Raw genomic sequence first — 13,272 nt, 5'->3', positions numbered from 1 at the left:
GAGCATTTCTGAACTTGTCTTGGAGAGGTTTGGAGGGAGTTTACTGATCTTTCAAGTGTGACTATGCAAAGCCAACTTTGAAAAAGAAGTGTACTCATCAGTATTTAGTACCTTGAGTACATTACTCAGTCATATCCTCTGTTACTTCTCCATCTTTGCCAGGTTTTATTCAAAAGATATTTTCAGTCATCTAAGAAATCATCGCAGGTATAGGAAGTGCAACTTTTCTAGACATTGCTTTCAATAAGAAGGGTACGTAAGCAGTCAAAATTTGCAAAATTACATAAATTAACAGAGCTTGGTGTTGTTAAAAAAGTATAACCGCAGTTAGTTTCCATGTATTAAAGCAGCTTTTTCAAACTCCAGTGAATATCCCTCTGCTACTCTTACTCACAGGTTGCTCTGTACTTTTCTAATAAATATAATGCATCATTTAAATTAAAAGCTTCAAGCTGTAACTGATTGTTGTACAGATTTTCAAAGTACTGTGCTTTTCATTTACTCTTTGTGTTGTGATTTGTTATATTAAAATTATTCATAGTTGATGCTGTTTTTTCAGTTTCTTAAATTTGCATATTTGGTATTCTGAGTTCATTTGTGAGCTATCATGATTGTTTAGTGATGATTTTAACATGGCTCATACACACTTAACATATAAGCCCTCATTAGTTTTTTCAATTATGAAGTAGAAAAATTTCCAATGTTTTAATTTATTTTCTGAATATATAATATCAGAATTATTTGTTTTTAAAACCAGACCCAGGCCATATCTTTTTAAGGGAGATCATAAATTCCCAACTCTCAAAGAGGATGGCCCAGTGGTTGTTCTTTATGCAGAAATGGGTACAAAAGACTTTGTCAAATTCCACAAGATTTTATCTGAGAAGGCACAAAAGGAGGAAATTGTTTATGTTCTCCGCCATTATGTTCAGGTATGCAATTCAAATCAACATTAATTCAGTAAACTGTTAGTAGACTGTCTTTATTTTGCTTACTTTTTGATGAAACACATTTTCTATATTTCTGCATTTGCCTATATCATGTGCAGTGTATATTCTAATTTTAAAACTTTCTAGGTGAAGTGATTCACCTAATACAAACTTTGAAGTTGGGAAAGCAAGATAATGTTATCTAATCCTGAATGCAAGCACTGTTTGCATCACTGATCTTGAAATATCTCTTTTGGTTGTATGTGTGGTTTTTGTATGTTGTATGAAGATCTTGGGTGAATCTTGGTGCAGCGGACTGAACATATTAGTAACAAGAATTAGAAAAATGGGAACTAGAATAGAAAATCAAGTTGAAAAATAATTAATTATAATTTTATATGTTCTCAGTATAGTCTCATATGCTCACTGTCGTACAGCAGCATGGGCTGTCACAGTTAACATCATTGACCAGTTTTTCAATGTTTGCATTCCACAGCATCAGTATTTTAAAATTAATGTTTCTAACTCCCTGAAACAAAACAAGACAAATACCAGTACATGGAACTACGTTGTTCCTGTTTTGGTTATTGGAAGGTTTTTGTAATTTATATTCAAACTACAGTTCTTGAATAGCACGGCTAATACAAGAATAAACTGATGGAGTGAGAGGTTGCTGTGATTTATGTAGACCAGGCATTTCAGGGAGATGAGATCCATAGTTTGCAAATGATTTTGAGTTGTTTGCTCACAGTAATGAAAGAGAGAATTTGAGAAAACCAGTCTTAAATTCCAAGTTGTAGGGAGTATCATTTCTACTGAACTTTATGTTCTTTTATGCACTTTTATGTCAGTTAAATACCTACAGGCTCCTTGTTCTGACCAGCTTATGCACCATGGTCCCCCCAAATGCGTGTTGTCTTCCTTCCTGCACTTTCTTCAGACTTCTTTTCCCTTTTATTCCTTCCTCCTAACCTCCATTTTTATTCTTCCGTTCCCACTGAAATGGATTCTGTCTCCTTTTTCGCATTAAATTCCAGAAGAGGGAGCATTGAGAGCAGAAGAGTTACAGTCTTTCTGCTGTCATTTTTTTTGCCAGTATCGCCAAGACTGCTTAGACAGTGCAGTGCTCTCTCTGCATTGAGATTTGCTTAGAGGATCAACAGAGAAAACCCCCAGCCCTGCTGGGTTTTCAGTTGTGGGCAGGAGGATTTTCAATGCAGAATGATTCTTAGAAATTGCAGGCTAATGCTGAAAGGCTTTCAAGAAATTGCTGCTGTGCATATGCGAACTGCATTGTGGAAAGAGGATTTTCATACATTTTGGGCAAATCAGGGCACTTTTTCAGAAATGAGTATGGTCTGAGTTAATTACACTGTGGAATGTCAAATTTCCACTCCAAAGTTATAAATAGTTGTTTGTTATTAATAAGTGGCAACCTCTTTTTAGCAGTGCTACTTGAATACATTTTCTTAATCCTCCTGGCAGAAAGTGATTAACTCTTTTGTCAAAAACTTTTTTAAAGAATCAGTCTGATACGGAAATAGAGAATTTCCTCCTAACATGCTGAAAGTCTGGCAAGATTACAAAGAAATTAATAACAGTTTAAAATATGAATTTTAAGGCATCAATTATTGTATAGGGTGCTACCAGCTCTACCTGTTCTAGTCCTTCTTCTATTATGTGAAGGGAATACAAGTCTGACACAGCCTTTTTGTGGTCTGCAGGAGACAAAAGAAGTCCTTACTTTGTTACACACCTTCTCTATGGACGGTCAATATGCTTTACATGACTTATTTGTTTGGTGTACCATTTTATACTTTAGATTATAAATTGAAAGATTAAGTTATGACTGTCATAACATTTTAGAGTATTAGATATTGTTAATCTCTTATAAATACAAGTTTTTAAATTATATTTTTTTGTTCTGTTAAAATAATATCATCAAACAGAAACCAAGTTCCAGAAAAATGTATTTGTCTGGATATGGTGTAGAACTTGCAATAAAGAGCACGGAATACAAAGCAGTAGATGACACACAGGTTAAAGGTATGTGGGTTTTATTTATTTATGCTATCTTATTGAAGATACTGTTGAAATATGTTATCTTCAGTTATAAGGTCGGTAATGTTTTGAAAGATATGCTTGATTTCTTTTTATAGAAGGAAGTCTCAGGCATTAGGAACTAAGACATCAAAATACATGCAAGCATTTGTGAACAGCAGTGCTTAGGATCTAGTTCATTACTTAACCTCTAATTGTTGGTTTTTGTGGTTCTTCAAAATGTAACCCATTCTTCTTCCTTTCAATAATGGGAAATTGTTTAACCTTTGTTCTTCAGTTACTTTGTTATCATCTCTAACATGCTAATTACTACTGTAGCTACATGTTAATGCTTTAGGGGTGAAGGTTTTTTCCCTAATTTATGTGGAAAAACTTTCACAAACTCCTGTAGGAAAGATGTGCTATATCATAGAATTTGGTACCAGTGTATGTTATTATGTGTTGAAATGAGACATTTATCACAGAAAGTGGTATAACATTCTGATGCAGAGAAATTACTTTGGATATTTACAAGATATAAAGTTAGTTAGTTATGTTTGGTAAGTCAAAGGTTTAATAGCCTTTGAGTCATGTCAAAAACAGGTTAATTTTTTTAAGGGAAAGAAACTGATCTCTGACTTAGACCAAATGCTAGCTGGAGATTCAAGTGCTTTAAAGTCATGCTTTTCAAGCATAAATTTGGTAGTAGCTGACTGGTAAGAGTTACACCTTAACACTTAATAAAACTGAGAAATGGCTATTTTGGGAAGTGAACTATTTAACCATATCAATTTCATTTATATAAAAAATGTAACCATTTGATGAATTATATTTAAAAATTAATTTGAATGTTGCTAAGTTTTGTGAAGTGGTTCATTCTCATGCCAAAATATGAATGCATAAGTATAAATCTAATTGATATTGTATCTGGGAATGACAACTTTCTGATTGTATGTTTCTGTTAACTGTTTTATAATTCGTAAGAACATAATACATCAGTAACTTCCTTGGCTTATATTGTCTATATGTGCTATGTGTTCAGGATCAAATGAGACAAAAGAGGAGGAAGGTGATAATGATGAGGAGGAAAATGATATCCAAGGATTTTTCTTTGGCAAATTAAAGTGAGTTGATATAAGTTTTATTATAATTTCTGCATTTGTTTCTGGAACCTGAACCAAAAATTTCTTATAAAAGTGGGATTTATATTGGAAATTACTTTATTTGCCACTGGCGAAAATTCTGATTCATTTTTTTATGTATGTCTTGTGAATGTAAAGATGCAGTAGTTGCTTATTCTGTTAATTTCAATTTATTGCTTTTAGTTTCCTAGTTCTCTTAGAATGTATGCAGTAAACTGTTTATAAGGTAAAAAATTCCCTCTGGGCAACAGTCACAAAAACTTAGAACACCATATTTTCATGTTTGTATCTACAGTAAATTGTTGCTGCTACTTCTGTTTTCAGATAATTTTAACCAAAATGTTGGTTTTCAAAATGCAAGTAATAGCACAACAAATAGAAATCTGTTTGTTGTAGCTACATAAGGTGTTTTTAAGACGGATAGTCATTTATTTCTTAGAGTTAAGGAGTGATATTTCTTGGAAGATATAGGGATTTCTAGGTACAAACTATGTTTGTAATTTCTAGGTCTGTGTTACAAGTAAGAAAAAAAGGAATTTTCTGTCTTTGCATCCCTTTTCAGATGAATATGCTTTTTTTTAGGAACCTGGATTATATTTTAATTCTAGAATAACAGTCTTCATCACTGATATTTTTCTTCTCCTATAAAGGACAACAGTTAATATCATTGAACAGATAAAAAATGAGGAAGGAAGGATTCCTTGTCAAACTTCTTAATATATAAAATAAAATACTAAATATTCCAGAACCTATAGTCTTAATGCTTTAGATGTCTGGTTTTAGCTACTTTTTGCTTCTTGTTCAATACTTCCAGTAGAATCTTTAGAAATGTAATGGATATTGTTTGACATTCAGTGGTGTCTTGTAGAAGGCTGAAGTCTTTGTCCTCGAAACTTCTTTGCCCAATTGTGTTTTCAAAAAAAATAGCCAGGCTTTTGGGCACCATGCTCTTTTTTAGGTCTGACTAAAGATTTGTGTGCCTGTATCTTTTGTAGGTAATACAACAAACTCTGTGTACTGTTACAGTTAATCTATAGTACAGTTAGTATACAGTTAGGTATATGTTATGCTGTAACTAACTATACAGTTACCTGTATTGTGTGTGAATACTATTTAATCTTTGAGTTAATTTATTCCATCAAAACTTATGTGATGGGGTTTGAGACAGATCACTACAAAACAATTCAACTCCTCCTTGTAATTAACTGGTCTTCAGAAATCACCTCTTCTCACTCCAAATCCTCATTTTTCTTTTAAGAACTAATTGAAATTTTAATTATTATTTGTTACCCTAAAGAAACAGTATTAGCTGTGAGCAATACTGTGGATAAAACCAGACATTGATGGATGTCTTGATTTTGCCTTTGCTTTTAAACAATATTTTATTGTAGACAGATGCATCCTGATCTCAAAAGCAATCTGAGAGAGTTTAAAAAACATCTAATTGAAACTACTAACAACATGGAACCACTGAAGGTTTGGGAGCTACAGGGTATGTATTACATTTTTCTGAATTAACACGTTGTGGTTTGAGCCCAGAGAGCAACTAAGCACCACACAGCCCTTCACTCACCCCTTCTCCTCTCAGGAATGGGAAGGAGAAAATAAAGTAAAAGGCTCAGGAATCAAGATAAGGACAAGGAGGGCTGACTCACCCATTACCATCATGGGCAAAAGACAGACTTGTTAGGGGAAGAAAAAGAACATCACTTTAATTCAAATGCTGACAAAAACAGCACTTGACAGGGAGAAGCACCACCACATCCAAAACCACTTCCCCCTACCCCTCCCTTCCTCCCGGGCTCAGCTCTGCTCCTGATCTCTCTACCTTCTCCCTCAGTGGCACAGCGGACAGGGGATGGGGGTTACAGGCAGTCCCACCGCTCCTTCCTTCTTGGGAAGTGGGCTCAACACTGCACATCCCTCCCCTGCTCCATGTGGCTCTGCTCTTACTGCAGACAGTCCTCCATGAACCTTCTCTGGCATGAGTCCTCCCCACAGGCCACAGCCGATCCCATGCTGATGCAGCATGGGTCACCCCCGCGTGTTTCAGTCCTCCCAGTCCCAAACCACAACAGTGGGGGCTGCTTCTCCCCTCAGAGTCCCTGTTTCTCTTAAGTGCAAACACCTGTCCTGGTGTGGGCTCCTCCGCAGGCTTCAGGCCAGCCTCTGCTCCACCACGGACCTCCATGGGGTCGGGGGGGCGCGGCCCTGCCCCCTCATCACAGGCTGCAGCAGGTCTCTGCGCTGGCGTACCTCCCCCCCTTCCTCCTTCTTCCTTCTACTGATCGGGGTGTTCGCATAGGTGTCCTTCTTGTAACTCCGCCTCACAACTCCCAACCCCTTTCTAGGTTCCCCTTCTTAAATATGTTCTTGCAGAGGTGCAGCCACTGTCACTAACTGATTCGGCCCTGGCCAGAGGTGGGTCTGACTTGGAGCTGGGGGAGCTTTCAAGAAGCTCCTCACAGGGGCCACCGCTGTAGCCCCCTCACTCACCATCAAAAACCCCGCCACGCACTCAAACCCAGCACAACACGGTACTCTGTTTAATTTTCCGTTATGTTGATGTATCAATATTATGATAAAAGCTTCTTTTTAAAAAAGACATATGGCTTCCTGAAAAGGCAGTATTATATCAAGTATTTAAAAAGAATGTGCTGGTATCTTGTCCTAGTATTATATGCTAGAAATTAAAGGAGCACTGAAGTATTTTTGTAAGATGGAGAATCATAGCTAGCTTTACTGATTTGAAAGACCAAAGTTATATTGACTAGTTTTCTGCCTGATGTGTTATCTCGGATGTTATATTTAATTTCAGATACTTTTTTGAGAAGTCAAGCAAAACACTGTTTTGGTATGATTATTGAGTCATGACAAAATAAAGGTTAAGACTGTTTAATTTATAAATTCTAACTTTTATCAGTGTACTGGAGTTTACGTGGATACGTTTTTTTAATATAACATCAAATGGAAGAACATGCTTTTAAAAGCTTTATTGTGGAAAAGGAGAATAAATATGCAGAAGCTGATTTCTAAACAGCTTCTGTGCTTTGACCTGCAGCACATCCTATAGTTTGAGTGGAGTTCAAAATCAATCTGAAATAGATCCCTAAAATGTCATGACACATTTAGGCAACTAAATTCTGCCTGTTACGTTTTTCAATTTTAGAGGACAACCCGATCAAAACTGATTTGCCTTTACACTAGTGCAGTGAAGAAGACTGAGCAATGATCTGAACTTCAGTTTCATTTTGAGACCCTGACTGTTACGGAGCTTGCTAGCAGTATCCAGTCTGAAACTAGCTATTTGAGATAATTCTAGTTCACTTGCAGTCTTTTATCCCCTTCATCTGCAGGATTTATCTTCATCCAAAATTTTAAAATACATTTCATTTCAGTTCTCTTGAGAAATCTACTGTGCAAATAAAAAGAAAATTCTCTTTTTGTCTATTTAATTTTTTTCTTTTTTTAAAACATGATTGAATACCTTTGTTGATATTCAAGCAGAAGCATCTGTGAAACTTTGATCCCTTTAGCATCTCCCCTCAAAAGCCGGTACAAGGTCTCTGTTTAGTGGTGGCCTTTTCTGCCATGTCATGACTATATAAATAAAAAATGAAACTGGTGCTGTGCCCCAAGCAACCAGTTCATGCAGTGTTGAAAGTAATTAAGTGCTGGGATGCTGTTCAGTGCCAGGAAGACTGGTACTGGCTTGTGATATGTACATTGAGGACCTTCTCAGACAGGGGGTCTTCAGCCCCTGCTTTATATGGTGCAGTTGTTTTGATACTCTTACTCCTGACATGACTGGGTGCTTTCTCTAGTTCATTCTTAATGACTAATTATAGTGGCTGAGTTAATGGCTCAGCTACTCACCGATTACCTTTAATTAGCTACCAAGTAAAAATTTAACTAAATTTAACCAAGACTTCTTCAGCTATGGGGAATACTTCTATTTATAAATGACACTAAACACCATTCAAGAGTTGCCTTTGTTTTAGGTAAGTAATTATGTTTAGTATTCATAGTGAAAAATGTTGCACAGAATACCAATGTGGTATTCCCTTTAACAATTCATTCTTTTATCTGTGTGAACAGCCTCTTGATCTCTAGTTAGCTCTCAAAGCATACTGTGAGATCTGGTTTGAGCTTGGGATCATCTTTTCCCCAAGGTACCCTGCACTGCTTTCTCATCTGTGTTAGGGTGCTCCAAGGAGAGGTCTGTAAGTGACAGTCCCTGACCAGAGGCAACCAAGAAGTTGAAAAGATATGTCAGTTTGCCTCAGTGGGATTTGAGTACTCATACTCTAGCTGTTCAGGATAAAGTGGAAATAAAGGATTTTAAGTGTCTGTCCTAAGTGCGTAGCAGGTGAGGCACTACCTGTAGTAACAGCAGCAATTGCGTATTGCTTCACCTGATCACAGCTTATGTGGCTGTTGAAAGGGATCTGAAATGTTCTTTCTGGAAACAGTGATCTCTTTATACTTTTTGTTAAAAGTATTAGGAAATACCGAGTCAACATTCCACCTCTCAGACTCACCTTTTTTTCCCAGCCAAGGTATGCCTTTTTTTCCCCTAATTGCTTCAGAAAGATAGTGCAAAGCTCTAAATGGCAACATCCTCTATGACTTTATGCCCAGCACTTTTTACTATGTGGCATCAGCTTTTCTCAAACTGAATAACCTGAGGCCTTCAGTTTCTGCTCAAATGTCTTAACTAGCAGAGTATGAGAAAGAAGCCCTGAGGTAGTTAGGCAGACTGTATCTGGGAAGTGCCTAGTATATTATTGTCTTACCCTATTGGCACCAAAATTGGATTTTCCCCAGTCTCATGTGCCAAGATTTGTCACACCAACTTAGGCATCAGAAAAGGCTAACTGAATTCCATCATTGTTTTTCCAGTGGTTAGGCAAATGTATTATAAACTGTACTGATACATGAAAATTTACTTCTTTCTGAGAAAAAAAGCATAAAGAGAAAAAGGTGATCCCTTTAAAAATTGTACTAGACACTTAGAAGAACTTCAATTTGACAGTATTTTTGCCTTTCTTTCATGAGTCTCCATTTTCTCTTATTGTGAGATTGCTGCTACTCTTGCAAATTGTACACCTCACTCAATACAGCCTTCTACATTTAATATATCTGTTCTCTGAAAATCTTGTGAAGTCCTGGAGCTGGAAGCATCTTATTCTTTATGGCAGTTACGGGTGTCTGTGGGTTGGTGTGTATCTAGGTTACAGCATAATACCCTTGTGATACTGGCATAATACCACATGATGAATTCTCTGCTTTCTTCATTGTGTTTTTTTGTAAACTTAAAAATTATATGTACAATGTGTATGCTCAAGATGGCCCAGCAGAATTCTGTAGGAAAGACTGGATTTTATATTTCCAATTTTAAAAGCCCATCTTTTCAACCTTAATAATGTTACTTCATGATCTTTTATAATGTTTAATAGAAATATAAAAAATGTTAATAGTGAGTGTGCATGTGGAGCAGTTTTCTGATTGTAGGCAGTATTGACTGAGAGTGATATTTCCACTGATTTTTTTTTTTTTTTTTTACTCTCCAGATCTTAGTTTTCAAGCAGCTGCTCGAATTATGTCTACCCCTGTTTATGATGCCTTAAAGGTAATGAAAGACATAGCTCAGAACTTCCCAATAAGAGCCAGGTATGATACTTAAGCTTGTTTTTCAAATACTGTTTTTATGGTTGCATTTGAATTTTTAATGACAGTAATACAGATCTATATCCAAATCCTGCAGTCAGATACTCATGTTTTACAGCTTGCTAGATGGACTCCAGGCAATTGAGTAGAAAGTAACTCCTGGGAGAGCTCATGAGTGGTCTCTTAAATGTTTCATGTCTGATGCAGGCAATGCCATGAAGGCATCTTAATCCTTCAGGCACTTATGGTTGAATGCCTAGTCCTCCTGGCTCTTGCTGGAATGATATTTTCCCAGGTGGAAAATCCTGTTGAATTAATAGTGGATTTACTCACAGTAGGAAGAGGCAAAATTCTATTCATAAATTTCATGGGGGATCCACCGACAATAGTTCTAAGCACAACACTGCTGACAAGATTGGGTCCCAGTAACTGTATATTAGTGTTCTTATTGGGGAAGGTAGGTCTCCCATAACAGATTATTTAATAAAAGATTAAGATAAATATTAAATAAATGAATAACATTTTCCTTTATATTTTTATTAAAAATTGCTCTTCCTGTAAGGCAGCTGCATTGTAACTGAGAAATGCTTTTCTTTAACAAGTTTTTCATGTAATCCTATCAGCAATATTTGCTTGAATTTGCATTCACATTTTACAACTTTTGTTTAATTATCACAGTGTTTCATTGTCATCTCTGATTTTCTGTTAGAGAAAATCTACAATGTAATGAAAAAAATACCTTTGTAACATCCTGTTTCAAGGAAGAAAAACAACTTTTAAAATGCCTGAAACAATTATTATGGAATAGTAAGGTACAAATTTACACTTCAATTAGCAATCAGAAAAAATGCAGCTTCTCATTAGAAGATAATGGAAATGTACATAATGTTGAACTGCAAAGCCAGTTCTGTTCTTTGAAGGACAAGAAAATGTTGAAGTACATTAGGTGACATTTAAGTCAATTTTAAAAGTCATTTAATTGTTACATCCCATTCTGACTCCCGTCATGTATTTGTGGCATTAGAGCACGATCTCCCTACTCTTTAAACATTTTATTTTTATGGGTAAAAGTATAAGAAGACTTTAGAATTATTAAAAGGGGAATTGCAGTTCCTGTCCTGTATGATTTATTCTAATATCCTAATCTAATATGTTATTTTTAACATGAGAGATTACAAATATTTAAATAATTTAAAGTTAGTAGGTCTGCATTGACAACAAACATAAATCAAAGGAGCATTGTGTAAAAGCAGTGCACAAAATACATTTCCTTAATAATCTAATCATGCTTAACCTTCTGAGTCAAAAATACTAGTTCGGAAAAAAAAAAAAACTAGAATAAACAGGAAATTAAAATATATTGCTTAATCACTTTAGATAACTGATCATTATAATAGTAGTATTTAAAAATTGTTTAAATTTCACACCATTTAGACATGAAAATAACCATTTTTTAATTATGCAAACTTTGGTTTGAAAAGGCTGTATAAAAATTTTGGAACTATAGTTATGAAAATAAAAATAAAATCTCACATATTAATTAAAAATGATGGGGTTTCTTAGACCATAAGAAATTAATATACCATTCCTCTGTAAGTTTCTTTCAGTTTCTATTTTATAACCTTCATTTTTGTGTTCCAGTATTTCCAGTTGAAAAGGTCAGTCTGATGTAGATTTTACAAAATGTCATCAGATGTAGACAGTGTAACAACTGATATGCCATGGTGACATTTTGATAATTAATTTTATAAGGTATTTTTCATCTTTATTTTGTTGTATACATGTCATAATTATCTGTAATTTAAGAATGCAATAATAAGAATTTTAATACTCTGTTTCTTGCTATTCATTTATCATTCATGAATGTTAACATTATGAACATGTGAAAAGTTTTCTTTTTCCCTTCAATATGCGGTACTACATAGCTACGTGTTCTTCCAGGTAAGAATGAAGATGCATAAAATCATATGATAGAAAATATTACAACCTTACTGTCACACAAGAACATTCCTACATAATGTAGAATGATAAATAATATGCATTCACTTTCAGACAGTAAAGCATTTTTCTTTAGTGAGTCCTTAGCAGTTAATATTTAGAAAAACATATGTAAAGCTTTATGAAGCTTTGAACAAATTACTGAATTCAGAATGAACAGTTGTCTTTCACAGGTACTTTTACACTTGTTAACCTCAGATTCCTAGGGTGTCCTTCTCAAGGAGTGACCATCACACTTCCTCCTTAAAGTCTTGCTAGAATACTGCATTGTCAACTGCCATGCATAGACAAGGAGCTAGTTAACAATTCTTTAATGTATTACTTTCTTACTACCAAAAAAGCTATCGGTAAAGTTTGCCATTTGCTGGCAAGTGTTTTACTTCCTTGCTAACTTTGGGCCAGCCTTGTCTTCTCCTTTCTGCCTTTTATATTTTTCATGTTCATTTTCTATGTTTCTGCCTTACTACTCTAAGCTATTTGGAAAGATTTAGGTTGTTCTTTTTATCTGTGCAGTTCCTATCACCTGTGTATGCAGAATGAAGCATCAATTCTGAGAGCTGCAGGCCCTACTACTATTTATGTTGAGTTTAACAAGATAAAAATCAGAGTCTTTTTTTCCCCTAAAGTATTTTTTACTTCAGGACTCTCTAAAACTATTGCTATGAAGTGATAATAATAATGTGATAGTACTGCCCCACATTAAATTTCCACCTTGCTATGGAGTCTCCCTGTTAAGTAGCTGTTTTGCTCATTGGCTAAGTAAATTCTCAGTAATAATTCTCATCAGTTACAGATGTTCTTGTAATGAGAAAAATTCTGTAGTGTTCCTGAGTTATGTCTATTGCTGGTAGAAGGTCCCTTAAAACAGTGTCATACATAGTCAGCTTTTTGAGACTTCTGACTTGATAGTGTTTTTAACTAATCAGTCTCCTCCGTATTTCCAAATTTAAATTTGGCTTCAGATATTCTTTTCTTTGTACTTATAGTTTCTTCTAATAGTCATTTAAAATCTTAATCAGCAATGTTTCTTTTTCAACAGAAATATTTATCGTTTCATGCTTTCAGTGCTACAATTTTTATTCAAAACTTAGTAAACACAGAAAGTAATACAAGATATATTTACTCAGTATTGAATATGCTTATTGCATTCTTTGTGTGCATAGAGAGTACCTAGCAGTATGATCATAAAAAGCTTTATGAGGAAGAGTTTAGATGAGTTGAAGAATAACAAGCAAGTTATCCTTCAATGACTACTGATAATAATATATTTGAAACATACTGTTTTTTAGTGCTTTGACATCACAATTTGAGTTACAGCTTTCTCATTTTGAGCCACAGAAAGCCCACCAAGTGTGGGCTGGTATAAATACAGCTCCTTGTTGACCCTCTATTGCCCTTTCATCACATGGTCCAGAAGTGATTCACAGTGACAGAAATAATCTGCCAGAATATTTAGAGGAGGTGAATGGAAAAGGATATTTAGCTGTGGCAAA

At 35.1% G+C, this 13,272-nt stretch overlaps 1 protein-coding gene across 1 annotated transcript in view; it reads left to right on the top strand.

Moving 5' to 3' along the window:
• UGGT2 (UDP-glucose glycoprotein glucosyltransferase 2) overlaps positions 1-13,272 on the top strand; it is a 90,294-nt gene that overhangs the window by 14,031 nt on the left and 62,991 nt on the right. Inside the window, exons 5-9 of the mRNA XM_042806099.1 lie at positions 758-932; positions 2,879-2,975; positions 4,012-4,093; positions 5,503-5,603; positions 9,685-9,784. Of these exons, the coding sequence (XP_042662033.1) occupies positions 758-932; positions 2,879-2,975; positions 4,012-4,093; positions 5,503-5,603; positions 9,685-9,784 (555 nt within the window). The remainder of the gene's footprint in view (positions 1-757; positions 933-2,878; positions 2,976-4,011; positions 4,094-5,502; positions 5,604-9,684; positions 9,785-13,272) is intronic.

Source organism: Tyto alba, unplaced genomic scaffold (assembly GCF_018691265.1).
Source record: "Tyto alba isolate M040663 unplaced genomic scaffold, T.alba_DEE_v4.0 Super-Scaffold_45, whole genome shotgun sequence".
NCBI lineage: Eukaryota > Metazoa > Chordata > Aves > Strigiformes > Tytonidae > Tyto > Tyto alba.
This window is presented reverse-complemented; position numbering and strand designations above follow the sequence as displayed.